Source organism: Leptidea sinapis, chromosome 13 (genome assembly GCF_905404315.1).
Source record: "Leptidea sinapis chromosome 13, ilLepSina1.1, whole genome shotgun sequence".
In the NCBI taxonomy this organism is placed as follows: domain Eukaryota; kingdom Metazoa; phylum Arthropoda; class Insecta; order Lepidoptera; family Pieridae; genus Leptidea; species Leptidea sinapis.
The window spans coordinates 224434-247676 of record NC_066277.1 but is presented as its reverse complement, the minus strand read 5'-3'; the positions used below and the strand labels follow the sequence as shown (position 1 = coordinate 247676).

Here is a 23243-nt window from a genome sequence, read left to right as displayed (position 1 = left end):
GATTGCTTGAAACGTGCAGTCATTGATAATTTGACAGATGACGGCTGTAATCTTGTAAAAAACGGAGATCCACAACGTTTTATGCAACTATTCGCTTTCAAACTTAGCCAGATTATACTTCGTCACCATTATATTGTAATTACAATTCAAACTTATGTCAAATCACTGCACGTTTCATACAAAACTAAATTTCAATTAGGCTTAGGCTTATTTCGAGTTTTGTGAGTGGAGGTCTGTTTTTCTACTTACTAACAAAACTTTCGCAACACCGATCTTCTCTTAATTAGAAATGTTTGGTTCACAATTTCACTTAGGGGTAAAACATCTATAATGTTATAATGTGAAGCTGAAATCAACTGAGATGCATTTTTGTTCAAAATTACTGTTCACGCCATTTACTTAAATGCCTAATCTTAAGCGTGACCACGCTCCACTTGGGGTGAAGAATGGAAACCAATTCACGTCAGCTGTATTATAAAACAAAACCGCGAGTCTTCGCTAGAAACTCCTGCCGACGCTAACGCGCTCGATTAGATTGGCATTGGCAGAACTGCGTCAATATAATTAATAATTAGTAACTTAAGAGTTGTGTTACGACTGATTCATACCCCGGGGTTTGGTGTGTGCACTAGTGATATTATTTGGGAGCACTACGAGCTGAGTATCGTAATAACAAGTAAGTCCCCTAGTGGTATGGTTACATTTTATAGGCATAAAGAGAAGACGCCCCCGCCTTTATATCTTTTAATTATTATTCAAAATAAGTACCAGAAAGGCAGTATAGTACGAGCCACTCAGCGACTGTCGGCAATACTCTTGGTCACTGGTGGTTACTGGTATTCACTTACCTTGCTTTTTGGAAACTGTTTATCATTTCGTTGTGCGTCATATATGTACATTCCCAAACACATTCCGATGACGTAAGCTGACAAGTTGTTGTAAGGCATGGAATGTACATTACGGAACTCATCGCTCATCAATTTTCGAACAAATCTGAAATATTATAGTCTACTTAAATTACTAGTCTCTAACATACTTCACAGGTCAAAATCAAAATTAAAAGATACTTTACATGCAACAAAACTTTTAAATTGTTCCTATAGTGGGAGTCTCCTTTGCATAGGATGCCGGCTAGATTATGGGTACCACAATGGCGCCTTTTTTTTATTTTTTTTTATTTTTTTTATGATAATGAGGGACGAGACGAGCAGGACGTTCAGCTGATGGAAAAATTCTGAGCGGCACTACAATTGCGCTCGTCACCTTGAGACATAAGATGTTAAGCCTCATTTGCCCATTAATTTCACTAGCTACGGCGCCCTTCAGACCGAAACACAGTAATGCTTACACATTACTGCTTCACGACAGAAATAGGCGCCGTTGTGGTACCCATAATCTAGCCGGCTTCCTGTGCGAAGGAGCCTCCCACTGGTAAACCTTTTTCTGCTGTGTAGCAGTCAAGTGTAAGCATTATTGTGTTTCGGTCTGTTCGCCGTAGCTAGTGAAATTACTGGGCAATGGACTTAACATCTTGTGTCTCAAGGTGACGAGCGCAATTGTAGTGACGCTCAGAGTTTTTGGGTTTTTCAAGAATCCTGAGGGGCACTGCATTGTAATGGGCAGGATCATCACATGAACACCCTGCTCGTTTTTGGGAATTAAATTACTTGAAATATGATCAATAATTTCACTTGAAGTATGATTTTATTAACTTGTTTTTAAAATAAAATTTTTGTTTTTCAATATTGACGGGAAGCTTTGAAATATTTGTTTTTAAACTTTGTCCGTTGAAGTTTCACTTCTACTATGTGTCGCAAGCACACATTTCGATCATTTCGTAATTTCATTTCGTTCTTAAACAATTTTCTAAATTGATTTTTTGTTTTATTTCAGTCGTGTAGCTATTCTTTTTTACTATATTTTTACTTTTGTGTAATTATATAATAACACATACATAATATTAAATATAAAGGGCAGCTAAAAATTTATGATGTGTTGGTGTTTCAAGCTCTGTCACAATAAGGTTCTGCTTATATTTTTATCAATTCCACATAATATTTAAAAAAAATGACACAGTTTTGTGCCTTTTTGTTTTTGTTACTAGCAAGGTTTAAATAATAATAACAATTAGATAGCACGCAGGCACAGAAAAACTAACAAATATTTATCTTACTCTGGATAGATCACAAGAGTAGCTTCAACATCTTTGAACCACACATGTAGCGCTGGTGCAACCAACCCAATAAGGAACATGATGGTAAATGCAAGGCGCCTAAAGCGTTTCCTAGTGGCCAGATAGATGAACAAACCAATGGTAAATAAGTGGATTTCCGCCGAGATGTGCCTGAAAATAAATTACATCCTTCTTACAAAATATCATAATCTAAATTGTGCAACTTTAACACATCATGTGACTTTATTTCTGGGGTATCTATTTTTATATAGGCTAGAAGTTGGGAAAATAATACATAAACCAGCGCCTAGCTATTCCTATTTATAAAATCGCTGTACTCACTAGCACGAACATTATTTGAAGGAATCCGGCTCGAAGGACCAATTTCACTATGTACGAGCTACCATACGATAGTCAAATAAAAGATGTTCTTCAGGAATTGAGTATAATATATAAATTATAAAATTCTTGTTGTAAATGTTAATGAGAACGCGTGTTAAGTGTTCGTCACGAAATCTTACTGACAATTACAACTTTTAGATCCTCCAATGTGGGGAATGAGTGACAGCGTAAAAGTTTGATCCAATGGTCCTAATTGGCAGTACCATTTCTTTCGTTCAAAATGAAATAGGGGTGAGTAGATTGTATTTAGCTATGTACCAAACTTACCAAGATTGAATTAAGCAGGCCCTATCTTCCGTATCAGGCAGAAAGATGTTTACGAATAGTAGATGTGACCACCAGTATTGCCGACAGTCGCTGACGGCTGGGCTAACGTAGTAGTTCCACAATGGACCATTGCCGAGGTGTCGAAACCACGTGGTGGTGAAACCGAGGATCATCATTATTGCGGGCAGAACCCTGAAACATAGATTCCATTATCCATCCTTAAAGTTAATGTTTCATTATATCACATGCTAACTTTGACTGTCAAATTGAAGAAGAAAGTGACGGTATTATATTTAATGAAACATTAACTTTAAACATGCTTTCTGCAACTAGTGGTTAGTCGATTAATGTCCGACTTATGTGGTGTGTATAAAAGTGTGACTAAAAGTAATATGACCAAAATACGTTTATTTCAAACGTATATAAATTTTATTTATATGTATATGTTAATATTTCATTGTTTAAATAAAAGTATTTTTTTAGTATCGTTAGTCATTATCGATACAGATATAGAAACCGACTTTAGCGGTAGAACATTTTTTTAAGTTTTATTAATGGTTGGATTTCTTCATATTTTTTTAATCATTTACACCTACCCTGCCTTCTAAGATTTTTCTAATTATTTAAGTCTATCAACAAAATAAGTTACATAATATTAATTTTAATGCACACGTTGAAATCAGTAACGGATTTACAATTATTGTCATTAATTGCGACACACATTAAATTTAACACCATAACATTAAATAATTTGTTATTTTTTTAAGCGATAACGCTAACTACTACTCCTAGATCTAGCAGTAGATCTACTGTAGATAAAGCCACAACCTAAGAGTCGAACAAATCACACAAGATTTATCAACGATACGTCACTCAAACGATTGGCTCAGTGGTAAGAGCGCTCTTACAGAATGCGAGAGGTCGCGGGTTCGAGTCCCGCATCGTTCATAAATTTTGTTTTTCAAATTTAATTTGTGCACCATAACATTATTTTAACTTATAATTATTATTATTATAGTTACCTTCCTAATCTATAGATTAATATCAATGGGAATATTGTCCAAGAAATACGGTGTTGCTCCGCACCGATTTTGAGCGCATGCGTGAGGAGACATCCTGACATCATGAAGTAGACTTGAATTAAAGCTCCTCCACTGAATACCATTTGGTAAGACAGCTTCTCGAAGTTCTTAAAAATAATCAACACTTTATTTATGCTTGTAAAAATGTCTTAAACATATCTGTTAAAATTATACGTTTTATTCATAATTTTTCAGTACACTTGCTCGTAAAGTGAGCCTTATTACAATTCATATTCATTTTCATATTTATTTATTTGCTATTAAATAGGGGGGTACAAATTTTATCTTACAATAGCAGTATCTCATGTGTCAAGTGGGTCATATGTATTTGCTTAAGTGTAGCACACTGTGATTTTCCTTCACAATTTTTGCCATCGTGTAAATGTATAGACCGGGAAGTGTCAGAAATTTCTGTGACTTGAAAAAGGGCTCATCTCAAAAAGGGACATCGTTCTTAGGGTCATAAACCGAACTATAACATGCATAATAATATTACACACTAGTGCATAATAGATTTATTCCTACAAAGTTAAGTTAGTACCTAACTGCAAATTATATGAGTGTAAACAGAGCATTTTCAATTTAACCGGATATTACAGGTTTTTTTGTAGCAAAGAGCTTTTATGTTACTGAAAATAGATTTACATTTTTGTAATAATATCGTTTTGAAAATTGTTAATTCACCAATTGTTTTAATAACTAAACGGTTTATGCAATAGATACTGTGACACCACGGTAAACCTAGATAGTCATACCATAAAGTGGTACACGGATGGCTCCAGGACTCAAACCGGTACCGGTGTTGGAGTTTTCGGCCCAGCAATCAAATATCACGAACCCTTAGGTAAAGCAGCAACTATATACCAGGCGGAAGTATATGTCTAGTGCATATACTTCCGCCTACAGGTGCTTACAAATGAACCTCGACGGGAATTACCAGTCAAGGAACATTGCCATAATGTCAGATAGCCAAGCAGCTCTCAAGGCACTGACATCCTACACAATAACTTCACGGTTAATGTGGGAATGTAGAAGAAACCTGGATATCCTCTGCAAGAGATATAAAGTTACACTGGCCGGGATACCGGGGCACAAAGGAATAGAAGGTAATGAGAAAGCTGACCAGCTAGCTAAGGATGGTGCCTCATCCCCCTTCATAGGCCCTGAACCTTTTTGTGCAGCCGGTGAATGTCTTATCCGCAATGTCCTAAGGAAGCTAGAAATGCTGGAGGCAGCCAGCTACTGGTCCTCGTTACAAGGCCATCGGCAAGCTAAGCTAATCCTAGGCTACTATCAACGTAAGCGTGCCAAAAAATGCATAGGCTTGGACAGGACACAACTGAGAGCCCTCACGGGGTTCCTATTCGGCTATTGCAAGCCAAATGGGCACCTAACCAGAATGGGTATCAGTGAATCAAACCTGTGCAGATTCTGCTGCGAAGCCACTGAAGACCCCATACACATTCTTCTGGAATGCGAAACCATTGTCACAATCAGGCTGGGGTGTCTAAAACCACCTTCACTCAAAGCAGAGGCCGTGCCCTGCCTGGACTCTTTGCTGATCCTACGATTTCTAAAAGCAATAGGTCTCGAGGATATAATTTAAATCTCGGCACAGTGACACGCATCCTAGTTAGTAACCTCGATTCTCCTCCTTAACTTTTAAGTTCGAGAGCAGGCACGCTTGCGCAAAAAGGGGGCACAATAGATCCTAGGATTTAAGTGCATTGAAATCCCCAAATAATAATAACAATGCAATAGGTACATGTTTGTTTTTTTCCTCGCAAGTGTGTTTATAAAGTGCGTATGAAACTTGCTCACTAGACACTCGGCCAATTTACGCCCTCGCCCAAAGAGAATGTAAATACTATGTAAAAAGAGGCGGGACTGCCTACGCAAAAATTTAAATCTCATTTAGTATGAAACGTGATGTGTCAAATGACTGTGACATAAGTTTGAAATAGTAGTAATTACATTTGGCGATTGGTGGTGAAGTATAATCCGGCTAAGTTTGAAAGCGAATAGTTCGTTCGTCGTTCTTATAACGTAGTGGATTTCGGCTATCTCCGTTTTTAACAAGATTATAGCCTTGATCTCTCAATCTATCAATGACTGCAAATTTTATACAATCGAGTGAACCACTTTTTTCTTTTTTCCTCCTCTGCTATACTTGTCATCTTGCGGTATTCGCTCTCAATGGAATTGTAGCAAATCCTTCAGCTGTTGGGTTGTTGTCATCCGTCCAAGTCCTTCAAATCACGTCTCTGGAGCATGTCACATGCGTGCTCGATGGGGTTGAGGTCTGGCGATTGTGCAGACCAGGGCAATACCCGGACGTTCTCCGTTGCCAAGTATTGACTGGTTCGCCGAGCTGTATGTGAACGCTCATTGTCATGCATTTACGTAAAATCGGAGCCAAAGGTTTGTGCAAATGGTTGGACATAAGGTCTGAGAATATCCTCCACGTAATTTTCAGCGTTCATGTTTCCATTTACAAAAACGAGCTCAGTTCGTCTGTTTTGCCGCTGTATGGATGAACTTCCTGAATGCACCTGAGCCTTTCAGTATTTCCGGGCCGACTGCACACTCGCACCCTTCTTGTATCAGGCCTAAACCCGAATTGCGACTCATCGGAAAACATAATTTTATCCCAATGTTCCTGGTTCCATGTTTTGCGTTTTCTACACCATTCATTTCGACGATCGATTTCGATTCCCGTGACGTACCGGTGGGCACTGTTTGGGAACTTACATCAACACCACTTGAATTTTGTAGCCAAACTACAAACCTATCTCTCGAGCGGTTAACATCGACTGGCGCCTTGCAGTCAGTTGTATGTACTAGTCTTGCCAAGTCGTTGTACTCCTTTTACGGCCTGAATGCTGTTCAGCGGGATCCCTTGTATTATTGTAGCGCTGCCAAAGACGACAAATAACACTTCTATGAATGCCAAAATGCCGAGATACCTGCGACTGATTACTTCCCGCTTGCAACATCCCTACAGCTCTTTGCATTTCATTTGCCGTCAAATGACGTCGCCCCAAGACGTAAAGAATATCTAACAATTCAATTTTGTCGCTAACTTTATTTAAATGGTTGGTAAAATTATAAAATCAAGGCTAAACGTAGCAATAAAAACGCACTTAAATTCAAATTACCTTTCATTTAATTTTATGAAAATTTTTATTACAACCAGCCAGTATGTCCTCAATAGCAAAAAAAGTTAAATACCTATGGATTTTGAGTGAATAAAGACTTAGAAATTAATTAACATAAATGGTAAATTTGTAATATCATGATGCTTTTTTGATGTGTGTATTTGTATGCTGTATAGTGTATAATATAGTTTGCTCTTCTTTTTTTATTATAACAATAGTTTGGAATAAGCAATCATTAAATAGTTTATTTGGTGTTTGTATAAGGTCATGGCCGGTAGAAATATATTGTAAACAGGAAAATACTTCATTTCGAAGTTTAAATAACGTTATAAGATTTACCAACTTTACCAACATAGTCCTTGGAAAACTAGAAGTGTAAGTGAAATCAAATAGTGTTCCTGAGCACACTGGTCAAACATGCAGTACCTGGAGATGTAAATACCACGTTGGTCCGAGCCAAATTATAGAGATAATATATATTTTCATGACAATAAGAGACGAGACGAGCAGGACGTTCAGCTGATGGTAATTGATACGCCCTGCCCATTGCAATGCAGTGCCGCTCAGGATTCTTGAAAAACCCAAATTCTGCTCTGAAGTAGTAATGTGTAAGCAATGTGTTTCGGTAGTAATGTGTGAGTAATGTGTTTCGGTCTGAAGGGCGCCGTAGAATCCTGAGCGGCACTGCGTTGTAATGGGCATGGCGTATCAATTACCATCAGCTGTGCGTCCTGCTCGTCTCGTCCCTTAGGTATTATCATTAAAAAAAAACCCGATTGGCACTACAACTGCTCTCGTCACCTTAGGACATAAGATTTTATGTCTCGTTTGCCCAACAATTTTACTAGCTATGGTGCCCTTTACACCGAAAAACAGTAATGCTTACACATTACTGATTCACGGCAGAAATAGGCGCCGTTATGTTACTCATAATCTAGCCGGCATCTTGTGTAAAGGAGACTCCCACTGGTAAATATAACCGTTATTCTTGGTTTGATTCATGGACACCATTGGTCTTGCTTGCCAGGTAATGTTTAGGAATAAATGAGTTAGAAAATATAATAATAATATGCTCCGAAATGATACTTCAAACTGAGTTTGATAAAGCTAAGTTTTACGTAAACGAGTTCAAATGCCATTCTTGATCTCGATTAAATACAAAGCGATTTCACAAATGATATTTCAAACTGAGTTTGATAAAACTAAGTTTTACGTAAACGAGTACAAATGCCAGATTTGACCTCATTAAACAGAAAGCGATTTTACCAATGATACTTCAAACTAAGATTAATAAAACTAAGTTTAACGTAAACAAGTTCAAATGCCAGTCTTGATCTTGATTAAACACAAAGCGATTTCACCAATGATACTTCAAACTGAGTTTGATAAAACTAAGTTTTACGTAAACGATTACAAATGCCAGTTTGAATCTCGATTAAACACAAATCGATTTCACCAATGATATTTCAAATTGAGTTTGATAAAACTAAGTTTTACATAAACGAGTACAAATGCCAGTTTTGATCTCGATTAAACACAAAGCGATTTCACCAATGATATTTCAAACTAAGTTTAACGTAAACAAGTACAAATGCCAGTCTTGATCTCGATTAATCGATTTCACCAATAACTTTTGAGCGTGTTGACGAAAACTGAGTTTACATATCATAAACAATAGATTCAAATACCTGTCAAAACTGACATCGATAAGTATGAACAAAATCAAAAATATTTAGTAAATGTCAATGTTTCTATTACGATAATGACTTTAAAAAAAAAGACAATGACAGCTCTTGAACGGGATCAATTATATTGAACGGCCAACGTTTGGGCTAATTATTTATGTTTGTGAAATCCGAATTGCATCTGTAATCTTGTTTACATGCGTAAGCTTAATTCAAAGTGTTGTAATCGCGTTCTACTTCAATGGTGAAACCGGCGCTAAGTAGATACATAGGTTGGTAATAGTATTGCAAACATTACCTAAGATTAATAATAAAATAATATTTATTCTTACCAATTCAAGATCTCGAGGATTGTCAACAAAAGTGAATGGCATTAGCCACACGACGTGCACCATGATTATTAAGAATATTAATACAGTTCTGTGAAAAAATTCAAAATTACGTTTTTATTATAATTAGATACGGAACAGATGTATGTATAGGTATGTAAATCTTAAATTAAGGATTGGTCTCCGCTGCCCTCCAAATAGATACCGAACTACCTAAGAACAATAGCTTTTTATTACCGCAACTATTAGATGCTTGTGTGCTTGGCATCTTGACACTATGGTAGCTTTAAAATTTTGTTACATACGCTTCGTGTTATTTTATATTGAAATTAATAAAATTCTTTCTGATGATATGTAATCCTAGTGTCTTTCTTATTTCTTGTATTATTATTTTTACAAAGTTTTACTACGGCATTTTAGTTTCAATTATTAGCAAAGTTTGGTAGAAATTTGGAATCCATTGGCATGAATTTGAGGGGTCCCCTTTACCCTTCCCTGCACTCCCAGGGTAAGGAAACTTTTAGTTTCAGATTTAGAATTTTATTATTATCATAACCTCAATGTTCAAAAATTAATAAATAACATTTAAATGACACAATTTCATTAGTTTTATTAATTTCTTAAATTCGGTATATTACTTTGAGATTTATGTAGATTCTGTTAATACTGAAATATTTCAGTAAATACTGGTTGTTGGCTCATATGTATTTATGTTCTAACTTAACCTAACCTACCTTTAGTTTCTGGAAAATGATTTTGTTTTCAGATAAGTTTTAGCTTGGTATACCTATAATCTTTAATCTCATCTAGATTCTGTTTCCTGAAATATTACTATAAATACTGTTTGTTGCCCGGCCTGCGGCCGGGCTCATGTGTATTTTTGTTCTGACTTAACCTGACTTTCCTAACCTAAGCATACCAGACAAACGTTGTTCTGTTTATAATTAAAAAAAAATACGGGTGCGATATTGTAAAATCATGAAGCAATTTTTTGCATTTTTATTGATCCAAAACAACAAATATTTTTATACAATATAGATGGCAAATCCAGCAAATACGTACCTTATTACGTGTAGACCTTGAAAACTTTTAAATCTAAGATCTTTATGCTCGTTTGAGGTATACTTGTTCCAATTTTTGATTAGTGAAAAACATAGTAAATACGGATTACCTAAAAATACATCAATATTAAGTATTATATATATTTAAGTAGTATTTCGTTTATTTTGTGATAAAACTCTTTTTAATTATAATATCCTATAATTACACCGTAATGAATATAACCTACATATTAGTTTTAATATATGTATAGTGGCGTAAACATTTAACAATGATTAAATTATGTTTAAACAGTACATACTTTAATGGACTCTCTATAATAAAACTATGCAGTGTTTAAATTCTCTTTGATAAAACCTTCAACATACTCATGAAGAAGAAGAAATAAAGAGTTTAACACTTTTCGAAATAAGAGTGATCATAGACTTAGTAGAAAATACTAGCCTCGTAGATAGAATATTAACAATAGATGCTTCACTAAAATAACAATAATTATGTGACAGAGACACATAAATTAGATTGGTATTGAGAGTAAGCGAGATACACTACAATATCTGCTATCTCTTTTGCGTATGCGATTTTTTTGTTTGGGCCCAGTTCATCGGCTCCCAACAAACTATGGATGCCGTGGTGCAATATTGTTTAATTTCAATTCTAATTGATTAAAATCTGATTGTTAATATGAAATTGAGTGATTTGGTGTGAATTTATGAATTCAGTTGTTATTAATATGGGCGTTGTTTTCTATAACGTTTTATAATTCTTACATACTACAGAACGCAAATATGAAAACATAACGCAGGTCACAGACATAACTATCTCATTTAAATATTATATATATATAATAGACAACCTGACCGCTCGATAGTGCGTGACAAAGTGTGCGCTTTTCTAGTTCAATATTATAAAAAAATAATTTATACCAAAATTTATTGACGATGCGGGATTCGAACACGCGCCTCTTGGAAGCAGTCCCAGCGCTCTACCAACTAATCCAACCACCCGCGTGATCCGCATATCGTGATATTATGTTTTGTTGTATGTATGCCACAACCATAGGACCTACTTTACAGTTGATAACCTTTTTTTTTCTGCTTAACACAATAATTGCATGTAAGGAGATTGACTTGAGATGTCTATCTTTCAAATTTAAACAGTATGTTAGTTTATGCGTAATTATTTTAATTTTATATTCGCTCTATTAGAGCCCTGGGATTTTGGTATAAATTTAATTTGTATACTTAATCCCTGACGGATGAAATTATAAGGAGCTAATTCCAAGCCTAGCTAACTGCTTACGACCTGTCAATCAAAATGGGTTACAGTAACAAAAGATTCGCTTTCTTTCTCTCTTGGTATATCTCCCTTAGAGACTTTCTTCTCTCTCGCAGCCCTTTTTTGTCTATACGCGTATATATTTTAAGTCTATCAGATAATCTAGTCAGATATACAACAAACTAAGAGAGGAAAGAGAAAATAGTGTTTTTACTAGGCAAGCGAAAAAGAAGGAAGATCTTTCGTTTGCTCGAATCTAATAATCTATTAGTATACATAGATTCCTATAATTTAATGATTAATGAGTCATACCTTTACTTTGATTTTTCGTTCTATCTAGCTGAGCATCATACATCGTACCAATAATATTGAGCAGAACTATTATTAAAATTGCAATTCCAAATATTCGATCTCCAATATCAACATCTACATCAACTCGACGCTTAGAATTATGGCAATAATTTATTCTTGATATTTTTGTTTCTACTTTATATTCATTGTAAATAGTTTCATTAAGGCATTCCGAAAGTACTATTTGTAGGTCCTCCGTGTTTAAATTTTGAATATTTTGTCTTCTGCAACTTCTCGTGACACAAATCCCTCGTTCTATATTTGAGTGGTTATATTGTTTTAGCTTGTTTAAGGAATACTTCTGCAAATAAAATTATTGGATACAGTAAACGAAGTACTCGACTTATTCAATAGATGAATGAAGTACTAAATAGCTGTGTCCACACTGTTCCTTTTGTTGTTCATCAAGGACATACATCATCGCCCAGCCACAGTGCAGTAGGCATGCCCTACAAGCGAAGCGGGCCCCCGTTGTCCCGCGTCGGGTGGATTTCTGTGGATTCAAGGTGTTCATCAACACCGACGGAACTAAATGACTATATTGGCAATGGGTTTTTATAATGTATTCAATTATTCAAATCGCCAAACGAAAGTTGAATAGAATGTGAAAACGAAAGTTGAAGATTAAAAGGCACAGTGTGGCCATTACTATTGTGATTCGATTGAACAAAGAAAACATGTAAAGGAAGGTAAGTTATCATCTCGTAGGGCAAGTTACCATCCGAAGCAAACAGGTTGCAGGTGGTACAGCCGAACATCAGCAAACACACATACATACATTATACTTTACATCACCGCACTTTCCTTTTGTCAAAAGTCCATCGGAGTATCAGATAGATTAGAGCGATTTTCTCATCAACCCCAAGCCCACAGCCGGTCCGAGGTTCGAGTCTCCTTAAAGGACGCTCCGCGACTGTTGTTGAGTTGAAGCAGCCACCATGGCCCACGTCCACGTCCTACCCAGTAATTTCACTAGCTACAGCGCCCTTCAGACCGAAACACAATAATACTTACACATAACTTCTTCACGGCAGAAATATAGTGGTTATTATTTTATTAACTTGTAAAACTTTGTAAAAGGCAATACATTGTACTATATACATACAAAAATTAAAAAAATACATACGCCATATTTCCGGGTTAAGCGTGCAAACTCGACGCTGGCGTAAGATGTGATCCGACATACAATTACTCTTTATATCGTCAATTTGTGTAAGAGCGATAGCTTGCGACGCTTGCGCTTAGCGAAGCTTATTTAACCGTTAAGCGTCACTCCTAGATATTTAGCTTGACTAGTCCACAGGATGGACTTGCCGTACAAGTTAATCTGGCAAAGTGACTGGGCGAGATTTGTCTACCTAGTAAGTTTAACTAAGGATAGATATGTTATTGAAAACGACCGATACTGTACTTTAAATATGAAAAAAATAAAAAGCACTTTTAGCGAGTTCTATGAGCGACTCATCTAGAAATTCTCCACTTACTTTGATGATGTTTGTTACGTCATTATCAGGTTGTGTTATGACGTCCACAGCAACAACACAAAATAGACCGTCTTCACCAGCCATGCATTTTTCATAGTTATCCAGGTTAAACAGCGGTGGCATTAAGAAATAATCTGTAACTAATATCAACATCAGTTAACAACTAATAGTTCCTTTGATAACATTAAACCATATCTAATAATAAATCATAATGCTGAAGGCAGAGAGACGCCATTTTAAAGCTCATTCTTTACCCTCTACATTATTTTTTTTTTCATAGGGTGGCTAACAGCCATCAATACAAATACATATATCTAGATGTTTACATATGGGCCAATCAAAAGCCTCCACAAATAGTATTAAATAGTTATTTAACGTTTTTACAAATTACTTACAGCTTAAACAAATTAAAGGCTTTACTATGTACTTGGTAAGTAGGTATCTTACGCATTTTTGCAATTTAAATTGACTTAAAGTATACACTTATATTATTATTATATTAGTTTTCCGTGACCTGAAAATAATCTTGTGTAATATGTTCCTTGAAAAAAAAAGATCTATTTCGGATGATTGTAGTTTGTTATAAGTATTCGAAGTGGGTTCGTGGTTAAAAGGAGTGTGATCTACAGTTTGTACGCATGAGTGGAATATGGAGGAGATTCTTTTTTCTAGAATGTTGGAACGGAATATTGAGGTTTAATTTAGATTACTATTAATATAGATAATAAATAATTATTACTAAATCATTTTAATATTATTTTGTATAAATTAGCGTTAGCAGTATTTTAGTTTATATTTTTTAAAAAGGCATAAAGCATAATAAAATGAGCGATGGAAACAATACCTATTAAAACAAACCAAAGTGACGCATCGACTACTTACATACCTACTACTAAGTAAGTAAAATCTCGTTAATGCGCGGGCGTCGGCCGATGAACTCGGGTTATCGTACGAGAGGGAGTGCGGTAGACATGGTCACTTTACAATTCTTAATTATAGCGATTAGCGACGCGTGGCTGGATTTTGATGGCATTTAATATTCAGAACAACGATGACATTACTATCACATAAATTAATCAATATTAAATATTATGTGATCAATTTTTAATCTTAATTGGCTAATCTATCGCAAACTTTTGAACATATTTAGAACAGAAAAGAAAACTTAAACTTAACGTAAATCTATGTTTGTAAAATCAACGTCAAAATAATAGTCCTTGAGTCCTTTTTATGCTCCCAGTATACCCACCCTTTTCTCCTTTGCAATGTAATAATTAATTAATTGCAAATTACTTTGACAATGTAATAAATATTTTTACTCTTCACTTTAAATAATACTTATACGAAGTCCCCTTCTTTTGGCAATTTATCAGGATTAATGACTTGAAACTCAGCTTCCTCTTCAAACACAGGTTCTTCTTCCGAATAGATGCTCATTTCTTTGTCTTCTTCACTGGAGCTATTATTTAAAACTTTTCTTTTCATAACAGCTTTAGCCTGTATCTTAGTCTTTTTTCCCTTATGTATATCTTCTGCTCTTTTTAGATTTGGTCTTTTTCGGGTGTATCTGTAGCAATCATGGTTTTACCTTTTCGTCTTGCTGCTCTACTACCTTTTCTAGGATCAGCTTTTAGTAAGCCACAAAATTCTAAAGGACTAATGAATTTCCTAGTTTGTGCATTTGAGACTATAAATGTGCTAGAAGTTGGCGTTGGGCCATTAAATGAAGTGCAAGGTGGTTCTACAGGTAATTGTTTGACTGGTGTACAAGAAGCTGGTTCAGTTAAAAGTTGATGAACGAAAATATTTTCTGAAGGAGATATCAATGGCATTAGTTCGACGTCATTTAAGGTTTCAATATCTTTCGAAGCTGATTTGGCAAATTCTGCAGATGATGTATTTTGAGGGTCGGCTAAAGACGATGTTTCGTCATGAACAATTGCCGATGATAGTTCTAAAGGCAGAATTGTTGGTGAAGGAGTTCTTGTTCTGTTCTCGTCATTGTCGTCTCTGAAAATATCTTCATGTTGTCTGTCGTCTGGATTTTGATAGTGTGGCCTGTCAGTAACTTCACTGGGTCCGAAATCTTCGTCAGTAAAAATATCTCTGTTGAAAGGGAAAATCCCTGTTTCGCGAAAGGCATTGCATATGTTAGCCGGCGTCATTGCTTTCAAATGGGCATCTCTAACACACCCAGCAACTTCATAAATTGAGAATGTTTTCCCTGGATTGCGCATCATCCAGTTGTTAACAGCCTTGTTGTAGGCAGTTTTTAATAGCCTAAAAACACCAACGTCTAGAGGTTTCATTTTACCGGTTGAATGCGGTGGGACAGTAATAATAGTCACCCCATTTTCTTTTGCTAAATTTAGTGCCTCAATATAAATGTGCTCATGATTGTCCAGTATTAGAAGGCTAGGATTAATTTTACTTGAATTTGTGTGAGTTATAAAATGATGTAATGTCTTTGCAAATAATTCTTCATTTATCCAGCCAGATTGTTTTGCGAGTCCTAAAGTGCCAGGTGGTGCGTCATTTATTATGTGTTGCTTAAAATGGACCCTTGGAAAGATCATTACGGGTGGCAGAGTATTACCCAGTGCACTCACTATGTAACATGTAGTTACTAGTGTTCCGCGCTCTGCACTGGTAACTTTGGAAACCTATTTTTGGCCTTTGGGGGCGAGTACTTTGGCTGATTTTTGAACTGTCATGGTGTTGGTTTCGTCTAAATTGAAAACCCTGGTTTCGTTTCCAAACACAATTTCTCTCGACATAACTTTTTCTAAATTGTCAAAAAACATTTTTACGTTATGGCGGTTGAAAAACGTGGCACGGCTCAAACTGCAACCTTCAGGTGTTCTTAGGCTTAGATCAGGATGTCATTTCCTAAAGCTATAAACCCTACCAGTTTGGTATCATGGCATTTTTGTGGTACCTGGATATCATTTAGCAACGCCATCTCGTATGCAAGCTTACGTATACGTGGCATTTTAACCTGTAAAAAAGTCACTTTGAAGATCGAAGCTCTTTGGGGTACAATAGATCGTGATCCAACGAAACCCATAATAACATGATTCACTGTAACCCAAGTACCAAAAACACAAATAATATTTTTTACATTAAATAATTTGCTTTTTTCCTGAACCTCAGTACGGTTCTATACGATTGAGTACATATATATAAAGAAAAAATGCATTTAATAAAAAAAATCCAAGTATTTTTGCAGTAAGACAATTTTAAGTAGCACGTAAAAAATTTTTTGCGTACTTACCTCACTGATTGATGCGCTATCGCGTGTCCTCCCGCTATGATGGAAAGATTGCGACTAGTTGGGCTGCGCGGGGTATGGAAGAGTGTTATTGAAACAATCGCGTGTATGTGTGGGTGCTATAGATACAGAACTATATTAAATGATTCACTGTTCCCCGTGATCCACTGATACCCATGTTCCCCCACACTGATTACTCTGAGATTTATGATCCGATTTACGTAATTCTTTAGTTTGATGCGGAATAGATGCCATTTGGTCCCATAACAATTTTATATAGTTTGGCCCAGTAGTTTTCATTTTATGAAAATTTTTGTTTACGTGGATGATATAATTGTTTTTTATGTAAGTGGCTTTTTAAGGAGTTTTTATTCAGGTTGATTATATATAATTATTTAGGACTGACACTAAAAAGTAAAAAAGAAAAAACAAACCACGCTTAAAAAATGACTTCAAAAACTGAAAAGAAACAAATAACTAAAAATTTAATTTAATACACCTGTTATGCAAACCTTTACCTTTAATATTAATCAAATACTGTTATTTGTATGTGCTACATATTGATAGCTTTAAGGTAAGCCAAATGTAATAGTAGGTACCTACACTCGCCACGCGTGACTTTGAGCGGGATAGCTTCGTCTAGAACAAAACAAACCAAGCGGACATACACACGTGGCCAGACAACCTTAATAATTACAGTAAGTAAGCTGTTTATAATATTAAGTGTTATTTTGTTTAGGGCTTGGCACCGACTTAAAACCTATCAATAGGTAGCACATATAAATAATAGTATTTTATTAATATTAAAGGTAAAGGTTTGCGTAAGAGGTGTTAATATTAAATTAAATTTTTATTTATTTTATGATGTATTGTGTCAAGCTGCTGCCTAAGGGCCATCCGTGCATTTCCCGCAAAAGGAGATAGGCAATACATGGGCCATGGTTGTGTCAGACAATAATATATTTAATAATTTAAATTACATTTTTACATTCAGTTTCGGGGTAAAAATAAAATGCTTCCTATCCCGAGTTTACATTTTATTTTAAAAGTATTTGACATGATTGTAATAATAAAATCAATCGCTATTAATGGAATCATAATCGATTAAGTGTGCCATCGTCATAGTACATTAATTAAAAATATTGATTTTTTTAGGAATTTAGTATCTTGTTAACCTTTTAAAATCGAATCGAAACAATTCGTCATGGTTGGTTGTGGTGCACGTAGTGTGTTTTTATGGTTTTATTCAATGTCTTTTTTGCGTAATAAATACCATAGAGTACTTCTAGTTATACAAACAATACTTCAAGCCGGCCCACATTCTAGCGCAGTACAAAGCGCAGGTCCGGCCACATATGGAGTATTGCTGTCATCTCTGGTCTGGCGCACCCCAGTATGAGCTCGATCCATTTGATCGCGTGCAACGTAGAGCAGCTCGAATTGTCGGGGACTCAGTGCTCTGTGAACGGCTGGATCACTTGGCGTTGCGTAGAAATGTCGCTTCATTGTGTGTCTTCTACCGCATTTATCACGGGGAGTGTTCAGAAGAGCTGTTTAACCTTATTCCTGCCGCCGAATTCCACCTTCGCACGACATGCCACAAGTTACGATATCATTCCCACCATCTGGATGTGTGGCGGTCCTCCACAGTGCGGTTTTCAAGGAGCTTTCTTCCACGTACTACAAATCTGTGGAATGAGCTTCCTTGTGCGGTGTTTCCGGGACGTTACGACATGGGTACCTTCAAAAAAGCGCGTACAATTTCCTTAAAGGCCGGCAACGCACCTGTGATTCCTCTGGTGTTGCAAGAGATTATGGGCGGCGGTGATCACTTAACACTAGGTGACCCGTACGCTCGTTACTCCTCCTATTCCATAAAAAAAATAAAACTAAATACCTCCACGTAACAGAAAAGGATATTTGAAAATTATTTCAATCTATTGCCGTTGTTTTGTGTTTTTTTACGTCGAGTTGAGATACTTATTACATTTCCTTTGTATATGCGAAAACTATTACAGTCAATGTTATTTACTATGAAATAACTACGTAGTGTAAACTCGCCAACAAACTGTTGCAACAGTTTGGCGAGATGTAAAATTTAAGTACCAACTGTGCATATATTTATGATTAAATAAATTTATAAAAAAAAGTACGAAGTATTGTACATACTTACAACAAGACTTTATTTATTATTAAAAAAAAACTTACAACTATATTTACAATACTAGCTGACCCGGCAAACGTTGTTTTGTCATATAAATTATTTTAAGAGTTAGACCGTTTCTTAGACATTGTAACATGGCTTTATCTTTCTAAAATAAAATATTTTTTTCTAAAATAAACGTAGCCTAATTTAAAATTTGTTATTTTGGTGTATGTACCGTATATATATTCATATACATGTAGTTAAAAAATTGTTGTTTCAATATTACAAATAGACACTCCAATTTTTTTTATATGTATTGATGTATAGACTATGACTACTTAAAATTAAAACTATCATTACGTGGAAGCGTACCAAGAATACTGGCCGTTATACCGCGTTGGATACTACTATATACCTATATATTATCTACTTACTTTATTCAAATTTATATTCAAAAAATCTTTATTCACTGTAAAACTTTATAAGTTATTTAGTGTAAGTCAGGATGAAGTGTAAAAGTTACAATATCATTCACATTTGTATAACAATATTCAATAAACAAATTTAGAAACATTAATTCCAACTATCTTTATCATTCAAATAATCTTTCACAGTATCATAGGTCTCAGATGTTAATTTATTTTTTACGATACATTTAAATTTTAATTGGTAATATTTTAATATCATTTTGGAGTTAAATATAAAATATAACACAATTTATTTATTAATTAAGTGATTAGTTACCTATTTAAAGGTATACGTGACTTTTAAACTATTCTCTAAATGATGATTGGTTAATGGTTCAGAATCAAATCAAATCAAATCAAAATCAGTTTATTCACGTAGGTCATATATGTTTCTTATTGAATCTACCGCTACTTCGTAAAGGGTTGAGCTAATGAGAAGAAGTAGCAAGAAACTCATTGCCACTCTTTTATATCAAGATTACAGATTAAAAAGCGTGGGATGTAGAAGAATTATTATTTTAATAATATCTTAAAAAGCACCCCACGCTTTTTTTATAATGAAATATATAATATTTTTTACACTATTTTCAATTTAAATTTATTTTCTATTTTTTAGTTGAATTTTATATAAAGCGTGTTCTTTAGTTTTTTAAACTATTATTTATTATAAACATACACTAAATTTTAATATATATATTGGTTAGAAACAGTCATAATTTTAAAATCTTTAAATTTAGATCTAAGCGACTCTCTTGGTCCCATACCATAAATTGACCGAACAGCTCTTTTCTGCAGCACGAAAATAGAATCAATATCAGCAGCATTACCCTATAGAATCACTCTGTAAGTACCTCCTAGGTTCCCACCATAGGTAGTAAAGTTCATCCAAACGAGCGCTACCTTCTTAACAACCTAACCTAATCTAACATAACAGTCATTAAAATTATTTTTCACTGAATCTGAGATTCCAACCAGCAAAATATGTGAATGAAAATAGAATTGTCAAGCTTTATTTTATGCTAACATTTATCGAGACACAATAATATTTGTTCGTAGCCCATGCTCCATACAATGCTGGTCATTCTCCTTTTTCTAATACGTCGTTTTTGAGCTTTTTGAGCTTAATAAGTAAAGTTTAATAAAACACTCTTTTTTGTAATTTCAAACTGCAATAACTTTTGAATGAATGATCCGATTTTCATGCGGTTGGCGGCGACGCAGTTTTTAAGCCTCTCAAACGATCTTTAAGTTTGAATTGATTGAACCAGGAATTTCGGAATTCGGAGTAATTCCCAAAAAAACACTGTTTTTTTGTTTTCTTTCGTTCACGTTTTTGGTTCGTCGTTCGGTAAAGCCGTTTCAAAGTTATTCCAAAATAACACTGAATTTCAAAGAAAATGATTTCGTAGTTTTTTGAGATTTCTTAATCTAACGGTTCGATTCGGTCCAAATTATAATTGATAATTGATTGACAATAGAATGGCTAATCCCTATTGAATGGCGCTAACTGCAATGAAATCGGTCAAACCGTTCAAAAGTTATCGGAGGTTCACACACACAGACATAGAGACACCCTTGCGAGAGTAGTCAGTGAAGCTTCCTAGGACCTCAGAGCGTCGAAATCTGATGAGAATTCAATTTTTACAAAACGGGGTAAAACCAATAACTTCCTTGAAAATTTTCAATCTTCGTAGTGGGAAGAAAAAATTTACGCGGATAAAGTCGCGGGCGTATAACAAAAAAAAAAAATAACAAAAAATTATAATGAAAAAGTGCTACTTATTAAGGATTTTGCTGACAGAAAGCTGTTTACAAAAGAATTTATTTTAGATGCCATTAATATTTTTATTTGAAATCGAGTTAAATACTTAATATTACATACCATTTAAATAATGCGGATCACCGCAGCACAATCCAAAGAAAAACAAAACCACAAAATATCTGTACGACATAGTGAGAGCGGGTGCTGCCTTTCTAAACTGAATCAATAATGTTCCTCGAAATAAGTGAATTACATTTTTATTAAGAAGTTCATTGCTTATTGATACTATAAATACATTTCTCGTTTCTTACATTCGGCTTAAATAAGTGTGTTTTTTCTTCATTTTAATGAATGGCACCGTCGTGTGCCTGGTCGTCTCCTTCCCTCAAATGCAAGGGAATGATGGCTGGTCCATGCGTCAACTCGTAAATGGGTGCTGTTTGTGGTGCAAAGTCGAACTGTTATAGTTAATATTGTATTTGTAACATGCGATTACTAATTATGACAGTAATCATGTTAACGAAGCTTTCTAACCCCTCGTTTACACCAAGGTATTATACACGTATTTGACAAGTTTCATGCAAATTACAACTACATGTTGAATGCAATATTTTCAAAATACAAAAACATTAAACTTGTCGTGGACAATATTTGTATGAAACTTGTCTGATGAAATTGTTTGTCACCTATGAGTTGTCTACATGTATATGACCTCATGTTTTATACTTGTTGTCGGCTTGTAGCTAAACTTGTTTAAGACATGTCAGTCAACACAATTTACTATTGGTACAGACAATAGAAAGTGAAGGTACTGCGGAACTTTGCTTCATGAGTGCATACTTACATTTCGTATACTTGTACATTGTACAGAATGAAGGAAATTCAAGAAAGCCACGCAAGTACTGGTCGCGATCATTTTTGAGAAGACGACATCATGAAGGGGCCTACCGTTCCTAATGGAATGATTTAAGAATAGAAGACAGACGTGGATTCAAAAATTGTAGAATGAGACCAGTAAATTTGGTGAATTTGCTTCAAAAAGTTGCACCACACTTTTCTATGCAGAATTCACAGTATCGAGATGCCTTCACTCCAGAAGAGCACTATGGAAAAGGAGGACAAACAAGTGTACGCACGGGTCACCTGGTGTTAAGTGATCACCGCCACACACATTCTCTTGCAACACCAGAGGAATCACAGGAGCGTTGCCGGCCTTGAAGGAAGGCGTACGCGCTTTTTTTTGTTAGCTGTTTATTTGAGATGTCTTGCTACTGGTGACTCATATTCTTCTTTGTATTTGCATCGGATATCATAGTCAAAATGTAGTTAATGCATTACTCATGCTTGCGAGACATTTATAAAAGTATCGAAAGAATATTTTAATATAAGCCAAGATAAATATTGCTAATAAAGCTTATGTCTTTGACCACTACATTTATCTTCTGCTTTTCCACTAAAAAAAAGCGGTCTGTCCGGTAGATGCTTAAAACTTTAACCACCAAGCATGGATAGAGTATAAAACTTGTTTGAAGTAAGAATTATACATAAACTTCAATAAAATTAACAATACTTGATAAAAACATCTATGTTTTATGCTGGTGTGAACGCTGTCAATGTATCAAACATGTCTCAGATCTATATGTGAACGCTATTGTGTTATTTACTTGTATTAAAACTTGTTAGAAACTTCAAAATCATACACTTCAAATAAGCTCTCATCATTTGAACGTATTAAAAAAACTACTAACTAGATCTTGTTCAAATCAATTTTCGGCGGAAGTTTGCATGGTAATGTACATCATATATTTTTTTAGATTTATCATTCTTTTATTTTAGAAGTTGTAGGGGACACACACACACACATTTTACCACTTTAAAAGTGTCTCTCGCGCAAACTATTTAGTTTAGAAAAAAATATATTAGAAAACTCAATATCATGAAGACCTATCCATATATGTCCCCACACGTATTGGTTTGATGAAAAAAAAATTTTGTGTTTCAGTTCTAAGTATGTGGAACTCCCAAAATTTATTGTATTTTTTTTTTATTTTTGTGTGAAAATGTTAATCTATTCACAGTATAGTTCTTATAGTTTTGGGAAAAAGGTGGCTGTGACATACACGGACAGACAGACAGACATGACGAATCTATAAGGGTTCCGTTTTTTGCCATTTGGCTACGGAACCCTAAAACAGTCAATCTATACACACATTGATTAAACTATCATACAAAATCTCAAACAACGTGTAGGAGTAATAAAATATATTTGATAAAAACCATACAAAGGCGATGGACAAAAATTAGAAAAAAATAAAAATAGAGGTTAAATGAA

At 35.0% G+C, this 23243-nt stretch overlaps 1 protein-coding gene across 2 annotated transcripts in view; it reads right to left on the bottom strand.

The window, feature by feature from the left end:
* LOC126967703 (nose resistant to fluoxetine protein 6-like) overlaps nt 1–21123 on the bottom strand; it is a 48594-nt gene extending 27471 nt beyond the window's left edge. For both annotated transcript variants that reach the window (XM_050812305.1, XM_050812304.1), the window contains exons 1-9: nt 21032–21123; nt 13266–13405; nt 11743–12082; nt 10159–10267; nt 9100–9187; nt 3865–4031; nt 2843–3034; nt 2174–2344; nt 849–993 (exon numbers count right to left, since the gene is read on the bottom strand). In XM_050812305.1, coding sequence (XP_050668262.1) covers nt 849–993; nt 2174–2344; nt 2843–3034; nt 3865–4031; nt 9100–9187; nt 10159–10267; nt 11743–12082; nt 13266–13405; nt 21032–21101 — 1422 coding nt within the window. In that variant the 5' untranslated portion in view covers nt 21102–21123. The remainder of the gene's footprint in view (nt 1–848; nt 994–2173; nt 2345–2842; nt 3035–3864; nt 4032–9099; nt 9188–10158; nt 10268–11742; nt 12083–13265; nt 13406–21031) is intronic.
* Between the last annotated feature and the right edge of the window lie 2120 nt (nt 21124–23243).